This window comes from Juglans regia, chromosome 10 (genome assembly GCF_001411555.2).
Source record: "Juglans regia cultivar Chandler chromosome 10, Walnut 2.0, whole genome shotgun sequence".
Taxonomy (NCBI): Eukaryota; Viridiplantae; Streptophyta; class Magnoliopsida; order Fagales; family Juglandaceae; genus Juglans; species Juglans regia.
Genome location: NC_049910.1, coordinates 21,688,359 through 21,703,026, shown reverse-complemented (window position 1 = coordinate 21,703,026; position 14,668 = coordinate 21,688,359). Strand labels below are relative to the sequence as shown.

The 14,668-nt window shown below is 38.3% G+C and overlaps 1 protein-coding gene across 1 annotated transcript; it reads left to right on the top strand.

Moving 5' to 3' along the window:
• Positions 1–335: 335 nt before the first annotated feature.
• On the top strand, positions 336–14,417 carry LOC109002673 (indole-3-acetaldehyde oxidase-like). Its single transcript, XM_035694495.1, has 6 exons — positions 336–389; positions 501–651; positions 5,509–5,604; positions 5,779–5,877; positions 6,238–6,427; positions 13,818–14,417. The coding sequence occupies exons 1-6, from the start codon at positions 343–345 to the stop codon at positions 14,042–14,044; spliced, it is 810 nt and encodes a 269-aa protein (XP_035550388.1). The 5' UTR covers positions 336–342; the 3' UTR covers positions 14,045–14,417.
• Positions 14,418–14,668: the final 251 nt, after the last annotated feature.

Sequence of the window (14,668 nt, the reverse complement as noted above, 5' to 3'; positions counted from 1 at the left end):
GCAGCCCACTGGTTTCTTCCCTCTTGGCAAATTCATCACCTCCCAAGTTTCATTTTTTTCCAAGGCCTGCATTTCTTCCATAACTGCCTCTCTCCATTTTGGAATCTCCAAGGCTTCCTGAATATTCTTTGGAATTTTTATACTATCAAGGTTAGAAGTAAAGGCTCGACATCCTGTAGACAAAGTATTGTAAGACATGAATTTTGAAATAGGATAGAGAGTACATGATTGAGTTTGTTTCCTGAGAGCAATAGGTAACTCAATATCAGTAGGCTCAGATTTATTAGAGGAGGACTCATGACAATTTTGAGCTATTACCTACTTGGGATTGGAAAGAGACTCATGGTTGATTGGATCTATCATTGGTTCCAACTCTCTTGGTGCCTCAGGTGTGAGATTCTCCTTGTACCTTAATTTTGGCTTCCTTGAATAAACAAGTATTTCCTTGTCATTTTGTTTTTCTGCATCTCCCCCTGAGTTTAAGTTTTCTTCTGTAACAGGCAGCTTAGAAATGGTTGGGACAGATTCAACAATAGGGACAGATTCTGCAAAAATGGTTGGGACAGATTCAGCAATAAGGACAACGAAGTCCAGAAAATCCCAAGGCTGAGCTTCACTCAAATTCTTCCCCTGAAGAGAGGGCTTTTGGAAGTAAGGAGTGGTCTTAAAGAAAGTAACATCAAGGCTAACAAACATTTTTTGTGTAGCTGGATCATAGCATTTGTAGCCAATAAAAACACACTTAAGAGCTCTAGGGTCCAGTTTATTCTGATGGTGATCGTGAACATGGACAAAGGCTGTACAGCCAAACACTTTGAGAGATAGACTTGAGCTAAGCCGAGAGTTAGGAAAAAATTCCTTGAATTTTTTTAGAGGTGTTGTAAAAGAAAGGACACGGCTAGGCATTCTATTAATGAGATATAGCTGTTAAGATGGCATCTCCCTAGAATATTTTTGGCATGTTTGTAGTGAACATCAATGCATGAGCAACTTCAAGAATGTCTATTTTTTCGTTCGGCAACCCTATTTTGTTGGGGGGTGTCGACACATGAACTTTGATGAATTATCCCATGCTGTTGAAGATAATTTCCCAACATACTATTGAAATATTTTGTGCCATTATCAGTACGAATAATTTGAATTTTTGTTTGGAACTATGTTTGAATCATGGAATAAAATTGATAAACACAGAACGAACTTCAGTTTTGTCTTTCAATAGTAAACCCAACAAATACGAGTATGATCATCAATAAAAGTAACAAACCATCTTGTGTGGGAACGATTAAGAGTACGAGAAGGTCCCCATAAATCGCTGTGAATCATAGTGAAAGGTTTGGATGGTTTGTATTTGGATTTTGGGAAAGAAGTACGCTGATGTTTAGCAAGTTCACAAATTTCACGTTGAAAACAAGAGACGTTTTATTCGAACAAATGGAAGGAAATAAAAGTCTCAAATACTGAAAATTGGGATGACCCATTCTAGAATGCCATAACAAAAGTTCACTATACTTAGGAATAGATGCAGAATCACAAATAGCAATTTGACTTTGCTCGCTCACATTAGCCTCCTCAAAGTAGTAGAGCCCCTCACACTCCTTAGCACTGCCAATCATCTTCCCCGATGATAGGTCCTGAAAGACACAATGAGAGGGAAGAAATTTAGCTGAGCAATTGGAATTTTTTGTCAACTGGCTAATGGATAACAAATTGCATGATAACTTAGGGACATGAAGAACAGATTCTAGTGTTAATAGAGTCAGAAATTTGGATACTCCCTTTGCCTCAACAGATGAGAGTGAGCCATCTGCAATTTTAACTTTCAGATTTCCAGCACAAGGTGAGTATGAGAAGAAAAGATGATAAGAATCAATCATATGATCAAAGGCACCCGAATCAATAATCCACGGAGTTTTGTGCCGAGAGGTGGTATTTAAGGCTTTCAAAAAATTACCTCTGTGTGCTAAAGAACCAGACGAGACACTTGTGGAGGACTGACCCGAAGCATGAAGGGTAGAAATCATTTTATAAAGTTGCTCCAACTGTTCAGCGTTAAATGCACTGCTTGGAGTGGGATTTTGGCTCTTTTCTCCTTGAGGTTGCTCAATTTGATGATCAACAGCAACTTGGTAACCACGGTTTCGGTTGTTCTGCCTTGGTTTCCAATCAGATGGTTTCCCGTGTATCTCCCAACAATTGTCTTTTTTTGTCCAGGTTTTCGGCAATGCTCACACCAAGGACGTCCCTTCTGTTGTCTTGAACCTGATCCAGCAAGAGTGCCCCGAGACACCAAGGCAGACATTTCAGGTCCAGTATGTCCAGCAGAGACAATCTCTTTCAGCATTACCTTACGCCTATTTTCTTCTCGCCTCACCTCTGAGAAGACTTCGCGTGTTGAAGGTAGGGGACGTTGGCCAAGAATTCTTCCGCGAACATCATCCAGGTCTCGATTAAGACCTGCAAGAAATTCAAAAACTCTTTCATTTTCGAGTCGCTTCTTGTATCGCACACTATCACCAGTGCACTCCCATTCTTCAAAACTCAGATCGAGTTCTTGCCAAAGGGTTGTCATCTCCATGTAATAATCCCTGACCTCCCTCTCCCCTTGCTTCATTTGCCATAGCAAATTCTTAATCTCAAATATGTGAGAGGAGTTTTCAACATCAGAATATGTTTCAAGAACAGCTTCCCACACATCTTTTGCTGATGACAAGAATAGATAGGTCTTGCCGATGGTAGGCTTCATGGAATTTACAAGCCAAGCAGTCACCATTGAATTTTCTGCTTCCATTTTTTGAGGGAGGAAGCGTCAGTTGAGGCTGGCTTTTTTGTCTCGCCGGTAAGGTATCCCAGTTTGCCTTTACCGTCGATTATGAGCTTAATCGATTGGGCTCATTCACGAAAATTCTTCCCATTTAGCTTCTCCACCATGAGTTGAAAGGATGAGTTATCAAGTCTAGTTGAACCCATGGTGGAAATAGCTTCTGATTCACTATCGGGAGTTTCAGAGGTCATCGACCCCTTGCTGTTGACGGTAGTTTCCGTCATTGATTGCTAGGTTTAGGAAAAAAACACTAGCTCTGATACCATGAAATCAGAATGATATTTCCATATTTATCGGGATTTCCACAATTTGTTTCGAAACTTAGGTTACTTTGGTGACTAAGCACAAAGTGTTCAAAAGAGCTAGAAATATACTAATAGGTCACAGTTTGATGTTTGAAAGTCATGGATGTATTAGTTTTCATTTAATTGCTAATCTGGTCTTATGTGACATGAATTAAGTAAGTAAACACGATTTTAATCTATGCTGTAGGCTAAAATTGAAGGATACTTTCGTTTCAGTGCCTACAATGTGAGTTTAGGTTTTAATTGTAATTAGTGTAATGTGTATCATCAAAGCTTCAGGTTCAGTGACATTTTTGGGTTGTTCAATGAAAAATTATGTTTTGAGGTCAGAAATGGATTTAGCATTAAAGTTATATGCTGTTTGCAAAGTTTCATAAGTTTAGGGGCCGGATTGCAAATATTGAAAGTTTAGGGGTCAATATGTAATTTCCAAAAGTTAAGGGGTTGAAGTGAAATTTTGTGAAGTTCTGGAAGTTCAGAATCTTTGTGTTTCTTTATGTGTTATTTGAAGAATTTCTAACATTAAGTATCACTCATTTGCAGCACGGCAATGCCAAATATAGAACAAGGAGTTTGTAAGTTAGGTTCTAACTTATACTAGGTTAAGATAAATTTGATTATTTCTAAATGCTTCATGATTATTGTACATTTTTTACTTGTTACAAGTTATTCATGTGCTATGCCATGATTAAATGTCGTTATCATATATCCATGCAAAGAAGTGCATGCCATGCATTGAAAAACTATTTTTGTCACAACCCTAATGCTAGGATGAGGGATTATCCTAGTGAAACTCCCCTGTCTACTTTAGAGTGAGTAAAATTAGAGTGGAATCCCTTGGGTTGATGAAGACTATCAACGACCTTCGATGGGATAGTACTGGTCCCAGAGCATGGGTAAGAGCCTTCTAGTTGGTGGAGGTGCTAGAATAGTCATGGTGAAGGATGTTTCATGAAGCCAGGTATTTTTTAGATGAAGCCAAAGCCAGGCATTACCCATCGTGTGGTGAAGATAACTAGTAGGTGCACACGGTTTTATAGGGAGCTGAGAGGTACCACATGTAAGGATTAGAAAGGATACAGGATGTTTTTGCACGTCACGTTGTTATGACATTCGCTAGATTTCTAAAAAGGAATCTAGAGGGGAGAAAAATACAGTTCCATGGAATGCAAGTTTATGTTCATGCATACATTTCATAAATACTATTTGTCATGCTTATGTTATCTTTGTATATGTTTGTGGCATAACTTACTGAGATTTCAATAAATCTCACCGTGGTAGTCCCACTACCATTCCTACCTAGGAATGGTAGAAGTTGTGATAGGGCAAAAGGTGATTGGAGAGGATGAGGAAGAGCAAACTAGTTTGGACGGGGTTGACTGATGGGGAACCCGAATATGATGGAAGAATGGAATTACTTTTGCTGTTTTTGGAAATTGTTTTACTTTTAATGATGAAACTTGAGAATCCTTTTTGATGTTATGACTGTAATGTAAGTAGGATGATACTCCACTGCAACAGACTAAGTTTCAGATTATGGGTTTGAGCATGAACCAAGATAAATATGCTGTATTTTGGAAGTTATGTTTTAATTTGGGATCACTAGTTTATTCTGGTACCAATAATTAACTTAGTTAAATTTGAACATGCTAGGTGCATTGCATGTTAACTATCATGAATGGGTGTATGTAACTTAGTGTTGCATGTCCCGATGGTTCGATCTCGGCCAAATCCCAAGCGGGGGATTGGGGACATCACACAAAGGATCCCTTAAAAGCTGCATTCTATGCTTGGATAATCTCTCTAGGGAAGATTCCCGCTACGGATAATTTACCAGAGAGAAATTGCCATAATTGATCAGTGTTGCTTGTGTAAGAGTACATTGACCATTTTGTGTAATTGGAAGATGGTTCCTACTTGCCTCATTTTGTGTATTTGGAAGGAAAGGAATAGCAAAATCTTCGAGGACAGCAAACAAACTTTGTAGGTGCTCAAAAATCTTTTTATCAATAACCTTCTCACGTGGAATGTTTCTAGACTTTAGTAGACTAAATTTGCATGATTTTCTTGTATCTTTTTCCTCTTTTAGATAGTGTCTCTCTTGGATATTTCCTGTGTACTGGGCTTACATCTCTCGTGCTATATTTTAATAAAGATTATTTTACTTATCAAAAACATTTAGCATGTGAGCAAATTTCAAACAAATGCAAGGCATAAATAATATGTAAGCAGGTGCATGCTGTAAGACGAGTGGCTTATAAAAACTCCTAGGAGACAGGATATTGCTTACCTCCCATTCTTTTTTTTTTTTTTTCTCCCTCAAATGTTGTGGCTTTGATATATTTCAACTTTAAGATCTGACTCAGCTCTGTATAAATGTAGGCACACTTACAATCTGTAAATTTATCAGCAAGTTCATTATTTGTTCCTGACCTTAATTCGATGAAATACCTGAACTATGGTGCTGCAGTAAGCGAGGCAAGTTTATCTTGACACCTTATTACTTTGGTCTCTGCTTGTTTTGCCCTTCTTTGAGTAAAGTTGCACGAGGCACACTGGTGCAGTTCTGGTGTACTGTATTGAAGAAAGTGACTTACTACAGTGAGAATACTTATGTCAGTTGAAACAATAACACAAACTATGCTGTACCAGGTGGAGGTAAATCTTTTGACAGGAGGAACTACGGTTTTGCAAACAGATATTATCTATGATTGCGGACAGAGTCTTAACCCTGCTGTGGATTTAGGACAGGTTAGCTTTGCTTTGATCGCATGTGCTTCCAAAAACTATATGTTTGTGTTTTCATCTTAAGTCGTCAGACATTCCTAGTAAGTGAAAATCGTATTTCAAAGGGTTGAATACTAAGATAGTCCCTATGGTTTGCCTTTTGGACAAATTAGTCCCTATGCTCTAGTTTCAAACTTTTTACTCCCTGTGCATTCAGTTTTGATTATTTTAGTCATTGTGTTAATAATCCATTAATAATCCTTTAAAACTGTCACTTCAGCACCAATTATTGTGTGTCACATGCATGTAAAGAGGTGCTAGGGAATTCTCCACATACATAGAAAGACTTGCAATAATAAAGGACACTAAAGTTGCTTCCTACAGATTGAAGGAGCTTTCGTCCAAGGGCTTGGGTTTTTCATGCTTGAGGAATACTTGACAGATTCAAATGGATTAGTGGTTGCAGAAGGCACATGGACATATAAGATTCCTACACTTGACACAATACCCAAAAAGTTCAACGTTGAAGTACTGAACAGTGGACGTCACCAAAAACGTGTTCTCTCTTCAAAAGGTATGTTTCTTAAAATTTTTTAATCACATACTGTAGAAACTTATGGAGGGAAAATACTTCACTCACTCCATTCATTGATGTACAATAGCATATATAGACTATATGCAGTTGATGATTATACCCTCACAAGTTACACTTATTACAACAATGTCCTCTAACACTCCCCCTCAAGCTGGGGCATATATATATATATATCATATAAACCCAACTTGAAACAAATAAGTTTTAACCGACTCCAACACAAGGACTTAGTAAACATATATGCGAGTTGATCGGCAGACTTCACAAAAGGTGTAGAAATGTCACCACTTAGTATTTTATCTCGAATGAAGTGACAATCAATCTCTTTGTGTTTAGTCCTGTCATGGAACACAGGATTAGGGGCAGTATGCACTGCGGCTTGATTATCACAATATAATTGGAGAGGGACAGGAGCTGGAAACCCAATCTCTTGACGGAAGTGTTGCAACTATGTTAGCTCACTAGTAGTGTGAGTCATTACCCTGTATTCAGCTTCTGCACTAGACCAAACTACTACTACTTGTTTTTTACTCTTCCATATAACTAAGTTACCTCCCACAAAGGTACAATATCCAGCAGTAGATCTTCTATCTAAATGGGATCCTGCCCATCAGCATCTAAAAAAGCTTCAACCCTAAGATGTCCATTTGGTCGATACAGTAATCTAAGGCTAGGGCTCGCTTAACATAACGAAGAATATGAATTACAACATCCCAATGTGAGACCTTAAGCGTTTGTAAAAATTGACTCAGTATACTCACTGCATAAGAGATGTCCGGTCTAGTGATAGAGAGAATTCAATTTCCCAACAAGTCTTTGATACCTACCAGGATCTCCAAACAACTCCTCTTTTTCTTTCAAGAATCTACGATTGGGGTCCATAAGGGTGTCAATAGGTCGTGCACCCAACATGCCGGTTTCTTCTAGAAGGTTAAGTACATATTTCCTCTAAGATAGGTTGATATCCTTTTTAGATCTACCGACTTTAATTCCAAGGAAATATCTAAGCTTGCCCAAGTTTTTTGCCTGAAATTGATCATGTAAACTGTTTCAGCCTCGCAATTCCAGCAGAGTCACTCCCAGTAATTACAATGTCGTCCACATATACAACCAACAAAATGTGACCTGCATCATTATGTAGGTGAAATACCAAATGATCTGTTTGGCATCTATGAAGACCAATGCCAATACAACATCAGAATACTTCCCAAACCACGCTCGAGGAGATTGTTTCAAACCATATAATGCATTTTTTAACTTGCATACAGTATCTTGATACTCCTCTTGAGCAACAAACCCAGGTGGTTGCTCCATATAAACTTCTTTATGCAAGTTGCCATGCATAAATGCATTCTTAACATCCAGTTGAAATAAGGGCCAGCCTAATTAGCAGCAAGAGAGATCAACACTCAAACATAAGAGATTTTGGCAACTGGGGAGAAAGTCTCCTCGTAATCAACACCATATGTTTGAGTGTAAACTTTAGCAACCAAGCGGGCTTTCAGACGTTCCACCGACCCATCATGATCAAATTTGATTGTATATACCCATTTACAGCCAACAAGTTGCTTACCAGGTGGTAGTGGAACAAGATCCCCTGTCCCATTATGGTGAAGGGAATCCATTTCATTTTTCATAGCTTTCCTTCATTTCGGATAAGATAAAGCATCCTGAATTGTCTTAGGAACAGAAAGTTTTGAAAGTTGAGAAGTAAAACATGAGAATGAAGGAGATAAGACATCATACGAGACAAATTAACTAATTGGATGTTAACTGACACAAGATCGAGTACCTTTGCGGAGAGCAATTGGTGGAGAGTCTAAAGTACTGGGTAACTCAGGATCTAAAGATGGAGACATGGTTGGTGAAGGCATGGAAGTCAGTGGCCATAAACGACGCGAGTAAACCTGTAAAGGAACTGGAGGAGGGTTGGGTAAGGTTGGGTGAGTGTGAAGGAGAAAGTGTAAGAGTAGGTAATGGTAGATGATCACACTCAACACTCGAAGTTTTATCCGAGAAATAGGGTATGGACTTCTTTAGGTAACATCAACAACACTTGTAGAGTAGAGTCTAAGAACATAACAACGATATCCTTTTTAAGTGAAAATAACCAACAAAAAAAACACTTGGTAGAACGTGGATCAAACTTATCAAAACCTGGGCCAAGGTTATGAACATAGCAAACACACCTAAAAGATTTTTGGAGGAGGGAAAATGGTGGAGATAAAGGAAACAAGATGGAGAAGGGAGAGGAACCATCGAGAATTGATGAAGGCATACACTTAATAAAGTGACAAGCAGTAAGAACAGCATCACTCCAAAATCGTATAGGAACATGCATGTTAGTAAAAGTGTTCAGGTTACATCTAACAGATGATGATTTTTGCGTTCAGTCACCCCATTCTGTTGGGGTGTATAAGAACATGAAATTTGATGAACAATTTTTTTATTACTTAAGTAAGTAGCAAAGGCACTAGATAGATATTCTCTGGCATTATCAAAATGCAAAACTTGAACCCTTTTGTTAATTGAGTTTTAATTTCTTTCCAAAACATTTGAATACGGAAAGAAGTTCAGATTTTGCCCTCATCAGAAACACCCATGTCACACGAGAGTAGTCATCAAGAAATATGACAAAATATTGAAACTTGTTTGATTCAATGTTGATTGGTCCCCATATATCAGAGTGAACCAATTCAAAAGGACTCAATGCTTGTTTATCAACTCGAGGGACGAAAGACACACGATGATGTTTACTAATTTGACATGCTTCACAAAGAAAGGGAGACACATTTCCTAGAATTCTAACCTAACGCTTCATAAGGGAAAGTGAAGGGTGACCAAGGCGACAGTGCCATTCATAAGCAGATGAGAAGGAGGATGTAAGGGCTCGACAAGATGTGCCTTGGGGAGACTTCGGCCTAGATTTCCTTTTTCTTCATTTTCTTTTTTCAAAATCTCTTACAAGAATTTTCTTTCTTTGCAAAAGTTTTCCTCTCTTTTATTTTGAAAAGTGAACATAATCTGTTAAGCCTGGGCTTTGTACCAACCGTAACACCAGATTTTGAGTTATTCATAAAATTAATCCTCCAGTCTGAAGGTCCAATCCTACATGCCCAATAAGTAACTTCAAGGAATGAACACAAGCTTAAGGGCCTAATTTTTTTTATCTAAACCTAATTCACTCCTTAGAAATAGAAACATTGATTATAGTGTAAACCCTAACTTTCCTAAATTAGAAACCTCAAAAGTAAAGTTTGGTGAGTTACATGGCTCGTGTCCAATAGCTTTTCACCCTCTACCCATATTCTCATCTGGAAAGTGGGCTGCTTCTTTTTATAATATTAGCTAGGCCATTAAGGTCTCGTTGGTTACATAGATGAGATGAGATGAGATAAAGTTGAAAGTTAAATAAAATATTATTAGAGTATAATTTTTTAATATTATTTTTGTTTTGAAATTTGAAAAAGTTGAATTGTTTATTATATTTTGTGTGGGAATTTGGAAAACCAACTTAGTAACCAAACCAGGCCTAAATGTGGGTTGGATCATTTCCTAAACCAACCTTATGGGAGTAAAGCTCGCTTGAGACTTGGGGTCAGGTCTTCCTTCCATATTATTAAGAGTTCCGAGGTGCCCTTTTCCCACGTGCTCCAAGCCCTCCTCCAATATTATTAAAGCCCCGTTTGGATGTTGGAACATACTGAGAGCAACTCAGTTATGTATAATTTTAAGCTGAGTCTAACATCTAAACACCCAACTCCTAAATTACTCAACTCAAAACCTCTTTATACATGGGAACCACAACTTTTTTCAACTCAATACATTTTTACACGCGAGACTCACAACCTTTTTCAACTTTCCATAAATACATCTAAACTCATTTTAACATCCAAACACATCTAAACTCATCTTAGGTGGGTCCCACAAAACTCATTCTACTATCTCAACTCACTACTATTTATAAAAAACTCAACTTATCTCAACTTAGCTCAACATCCAAACGGGGCCTAAGAGTCCCTCCATATCTGCCACCTGTTTCTACAATTTCTCCATTTGGTTTGTAACATGGAGTAGAGCACTTTGAATTTCCGAAGGTGCTGCTGTTGCAGCAGATTTTTCGACAATTTCAGATCGTTCTGGCTTCTAATACACCTTATCTCAATCCTCGACAATTTCAGATCGTTCTGGCTTCTAATACACCTTATCTCAATCCATGTCTGACAACCTTGATTGAGATCATTTTCCCTCTGCTACGGCCACCTGATCTGTCTTGGAATCAACTTGCACGCAATGAACATTACACTGGGTGATCTGTAGGGATGCCTCTGAGGCTTAAGTCAATTTCCTTTAACTTTCTCTTATCAGAGTCGAGAGAAAGTCTTTGCCTTATCAAAGTGTATTTATGATATGGTGGGAAAGTTTCCCCTTTCTGCCACAGTTGAAACATTTAATGTAGGTCACATCGCCTGAACGCATTAAATACGAGAAGTATGCTGAGGTTCAGTGCCGTTTATTGCAAGTATTATGGCACGTCTCAGGCCATTACACATTTATTATACTTTTCCCATCTGGTCTAATCATCCGTCTTGTCAACCCCTACATCACTTCCAATGATGGGACCTGTATGCTAAGGTTCTCATTTCTCCCATTCGCCACCTTTTGCCCTCCATTTGTCGCTTGGTGGCTTGGGTCTTAAATCTCTTCTGATGTCGTCTGGCAGCTTACTCAAAAGGTGACAACTGGTGAGTTTCTCATTGCATCGTATCGCGCTCCATGGTTCATCACCTGACTCAACTGCCTTTGCCCCCAACAGCCTTGATGATGTCGTGATAACAAATTCTTCATGTTCATAGTCTCAAGTTTTGAGCCCTGATTTCTCCCTTTCATGACCTCCGCATATGGACTTCTCTTCCCCATTGCTTTCGGAACTACCAGCTCCGCCACAGATGGTGGTCTGCTGTTCAACATCGAGCTCCTTGAATTGTAGCCAAGCCCATTGAAAGAACGAAAAAACTCTGCCCTACACACTTGTCTCGAATGTGTTCCATCCCTGCAGTTCCATAGTATTTGCACATCTTTGCACAACAAAAGCACTGCTCCCTACACTAAAGAGTCATGGAAGACAGCAGCTAATATCCACACTTACTCTCCCCAATGAGAGACAATGATGAAAATCAGCCATGTTGTGTTTCAGCAAGGTTTACTTCTCTCAGACTGGAATTTAGTTGGATAGATTGGTTTTGTTTAGGACAGCATCTCCAGGCCATATTCATGGCAAGTGCCTGAGGTGGTGGCAACTTGGTATGCAGAAGAATCATCACATCCAGCTGTTATTACTCTCAACCAGGTATGCCAGCTCTTCTCAACCGTTCCAACTACAGAGATACCCTCCTCTGCCCAAAACCCAAACATCTACAACTCAATTATAGCGTGATTAAGCAAAGCCATAAGAGAAATTGAGGCACTAGCCCCAAATAGAAATTTGTGACGAAAAAGGAAGTGAAAAACTAGGGGGATTTACATTAACCACAGAGTAACAGGAAGCAGTTAAAGAAAGTAAACACACTAACAATGATAAGACCTGTTTAATTCTCTATTAAGGGAGCAAAGTGACTGTTGAAAACATTCTCTCTTCTGCTTCCATACTTCCATGATCAACCCACAACTCGACTGAAAACATATTTTTATAGTAACATTGCGTGTCAACTTCTCCTGTAGTTTCAAGATATAACGTTTAATATTTGTCTTATCCAGTCATTTTCTTCTAAAGTCCATGCTACGGTAGGGATATTTCTAATTAAAATATAAATTGGGTGTAGACATTCCTTGGCAAATTCTTACCCCTGGTCTAGTTGTGAAGTGTAAATAAAGCATCAAAATTACCTCCTAGTATTTTCTGCATACAGTTCTTATTTAGTCGGGGATTTTATATTGTTGAAACTGCTGGCTCTGAACATTTCAACTTGTTAGGTAGACAGACGTATTCCTTAGGTGACCTACGTTGGTCAAACTTTTTACTTTGTCTTTCAGAACTGGCATATGAAAAATGCATTGGGAAGATGTCTTTGGGGAACCATTTTTGGTGAGGTAGACTTTGGGGAACCAGTAAGTTTGGGTCTACGGTTGTCTAAGAAATGGTTTAGGTCTTGTGGATTTGTTGGGTTATAAAGTGGCTAGTCTTGAAGCCAAATGTTGAACAACTCGGAAACAAGCTCCATTGGTGGACAGCTGCCATTTGAAGGGCTTGTAGGTTGGTTTTGATTGGTTAAAACCAGTGTCAGAGCCAGGTTGGTTAGTTGGAGTGGGCCGACTGATTAGGGGAATCCTCTTCCAAGTCTACTTCTCTCTGCATGCTTATTGATTTTTTTTTTCTCAGCAAGTACATCTTTTTTTAAATATATCGTTTATGATTCAATAAACTTGCACTTTGCACCATTTTCTTTCACAGGTATACTTCTCTTTTATCATTACATGTGCAGTGTTTTTTTCTCTGTAATTTATAATTTCAAATTATTGTACTGTCACTTCAAAGGCATCTTTTGAAACTGTTTCCCACTTTATTATTTTTAATGACTTGGTTCTGGTTTTATACCCTCCGACTTTCCAAATTGAGCTCTGATTTCCTTGTCTCTGGCTGGTGTGCTACTCTTTCTTTTGGCCTGATCACGTACATTATCGTGATTTGTTACTAGTATCAAGCATGCTCCCACTTCTTTCATATTAATTCTACTTGTTAACATGATGGCATGACACACAACAAGCAAATTCATATGCCTTAGAAACAAGTGGCACACTACTCATGCAAAACAGTAGAAACAAAATGAATCAAGTCACTTGGCATTTTGCCAAGCATCTAGACCATGACAAAAAAAGGGGGGAGAAGGTTGGATATATATATATATATATATATAGAGAGAGAGAGAGAGAGAGAGAGAGACCACCACTGGACAGACTAAAAGAGAAGCAGAAATAATTTCTCATTGAGGCGAACACCAGTACTCAAAGTTCCTATCTCTCCACTAATACACACATATCTAAAGAGAAGCAGCAACTCTTCCGCATCCATGCAAAGACCGGTACTACATATCAATACCAAAGCTCCTAGCCTACTAGTCCCAACGACGCTTCAATCTATTTTTGTAACTTGACTTGCCTTCTTTAATAGGACCTCTTGCCTGCAACTATGGCATGTTAAAAAGGCCAACATGAAAATGCAAAGAACACCCTTGTTCCAATAAACTTAAATTTGCCAAATATAAAACGATAACAAGATACTCATAATCAAGTACGATAGACATTATACCATCCCACACGCAGTGATAAATTTAGAAGTGATTAAAAAAGCGAAAACTATTTTTTTGTGCAGCTTCAGGGGAGCCACCATTACTTCTAGCAGCATCTGTTCACTGTGCTACGAGAGCAGCTATTAAAGAAGCCAGAAAGCAGCTTCTCTTTTGGAGCGGCCAAGATGGGTCTACAACAAATGCAACAATATTTGATCTGGAGGTTCCCGCTACCATGCCTGTTGTAAAGGGCCTCTGTGGGCTAGAAAGCGTGGAGAGGTACTTGGAATGGATAATTGGCACAAAGTAGTAGTGAAGAAGGATGTCAAATGTCCTACGAGTTGTGTGGATCTGTTTGCCTCTGCGTTGTAAGATTGTTAACATGCATATGTGATAACAATAAGTGATAACACTCATGCTGAAAGTATGAGCTCCATTTTATTGTATGATAGGGGTGCGGAATGTTTATGTTTGTTTTGATTGGGAGTGTACGAAGAGAGTAGTCCTCGGAGCAATGTAAATTCAGAGAATAAAATAAGCTCTATGTAATTTTCAGATTACTTATTTTGTGTTTGTTATGCTTATTGGAAGGAAAGCTTGTAATAAAAATCCTTGACTTTGTAGAATTCTCATAGGTAGAAATGCATTTATAGATTATTGGGATCAATGCCCTAATACTCCAATTTGAGTTATATTTTGTAATAATATTTTATTTAATAAGTATTTATTATTCTTAAAATTAGATTAATTCTTTAAATTGCATTAATTTAGTCTCCAGATTATATTGTATGTGATTTATGCATATTAATGTGACTAATATACAAAAGATATCACTCACCCGTTCTTATAAATTATAAGTCATAGTCGGTAATAAAAGTGAACATTTGATTAGAAAAGACTACAAGAAGTCAGTTGAGATTATTCATCTTAATCA

Coding starts and splice junctions, on each gene's coding strand:
- LOC109002673 (XM_035694495.1), top strand. CDS start 343: ATGGTTGATTGGATCTATCATTGGTTCCAACTCTCTTGGTGCCTCAG. Junction 390..500: donor CAACTCTCTTGGTGCCTCAG/GTGTGAGATTCT, acceptor CTTCTGTAACAG/GCAGCTTAGAAATGGTTGGG. Junction 6,428..13,817: donor ACGTGTTCTCTCTTCAAAAG/GTATGTTTCTTA, acceptor TTTTTTGTGCAG/CTTCAGGGGAGCCACCATTA.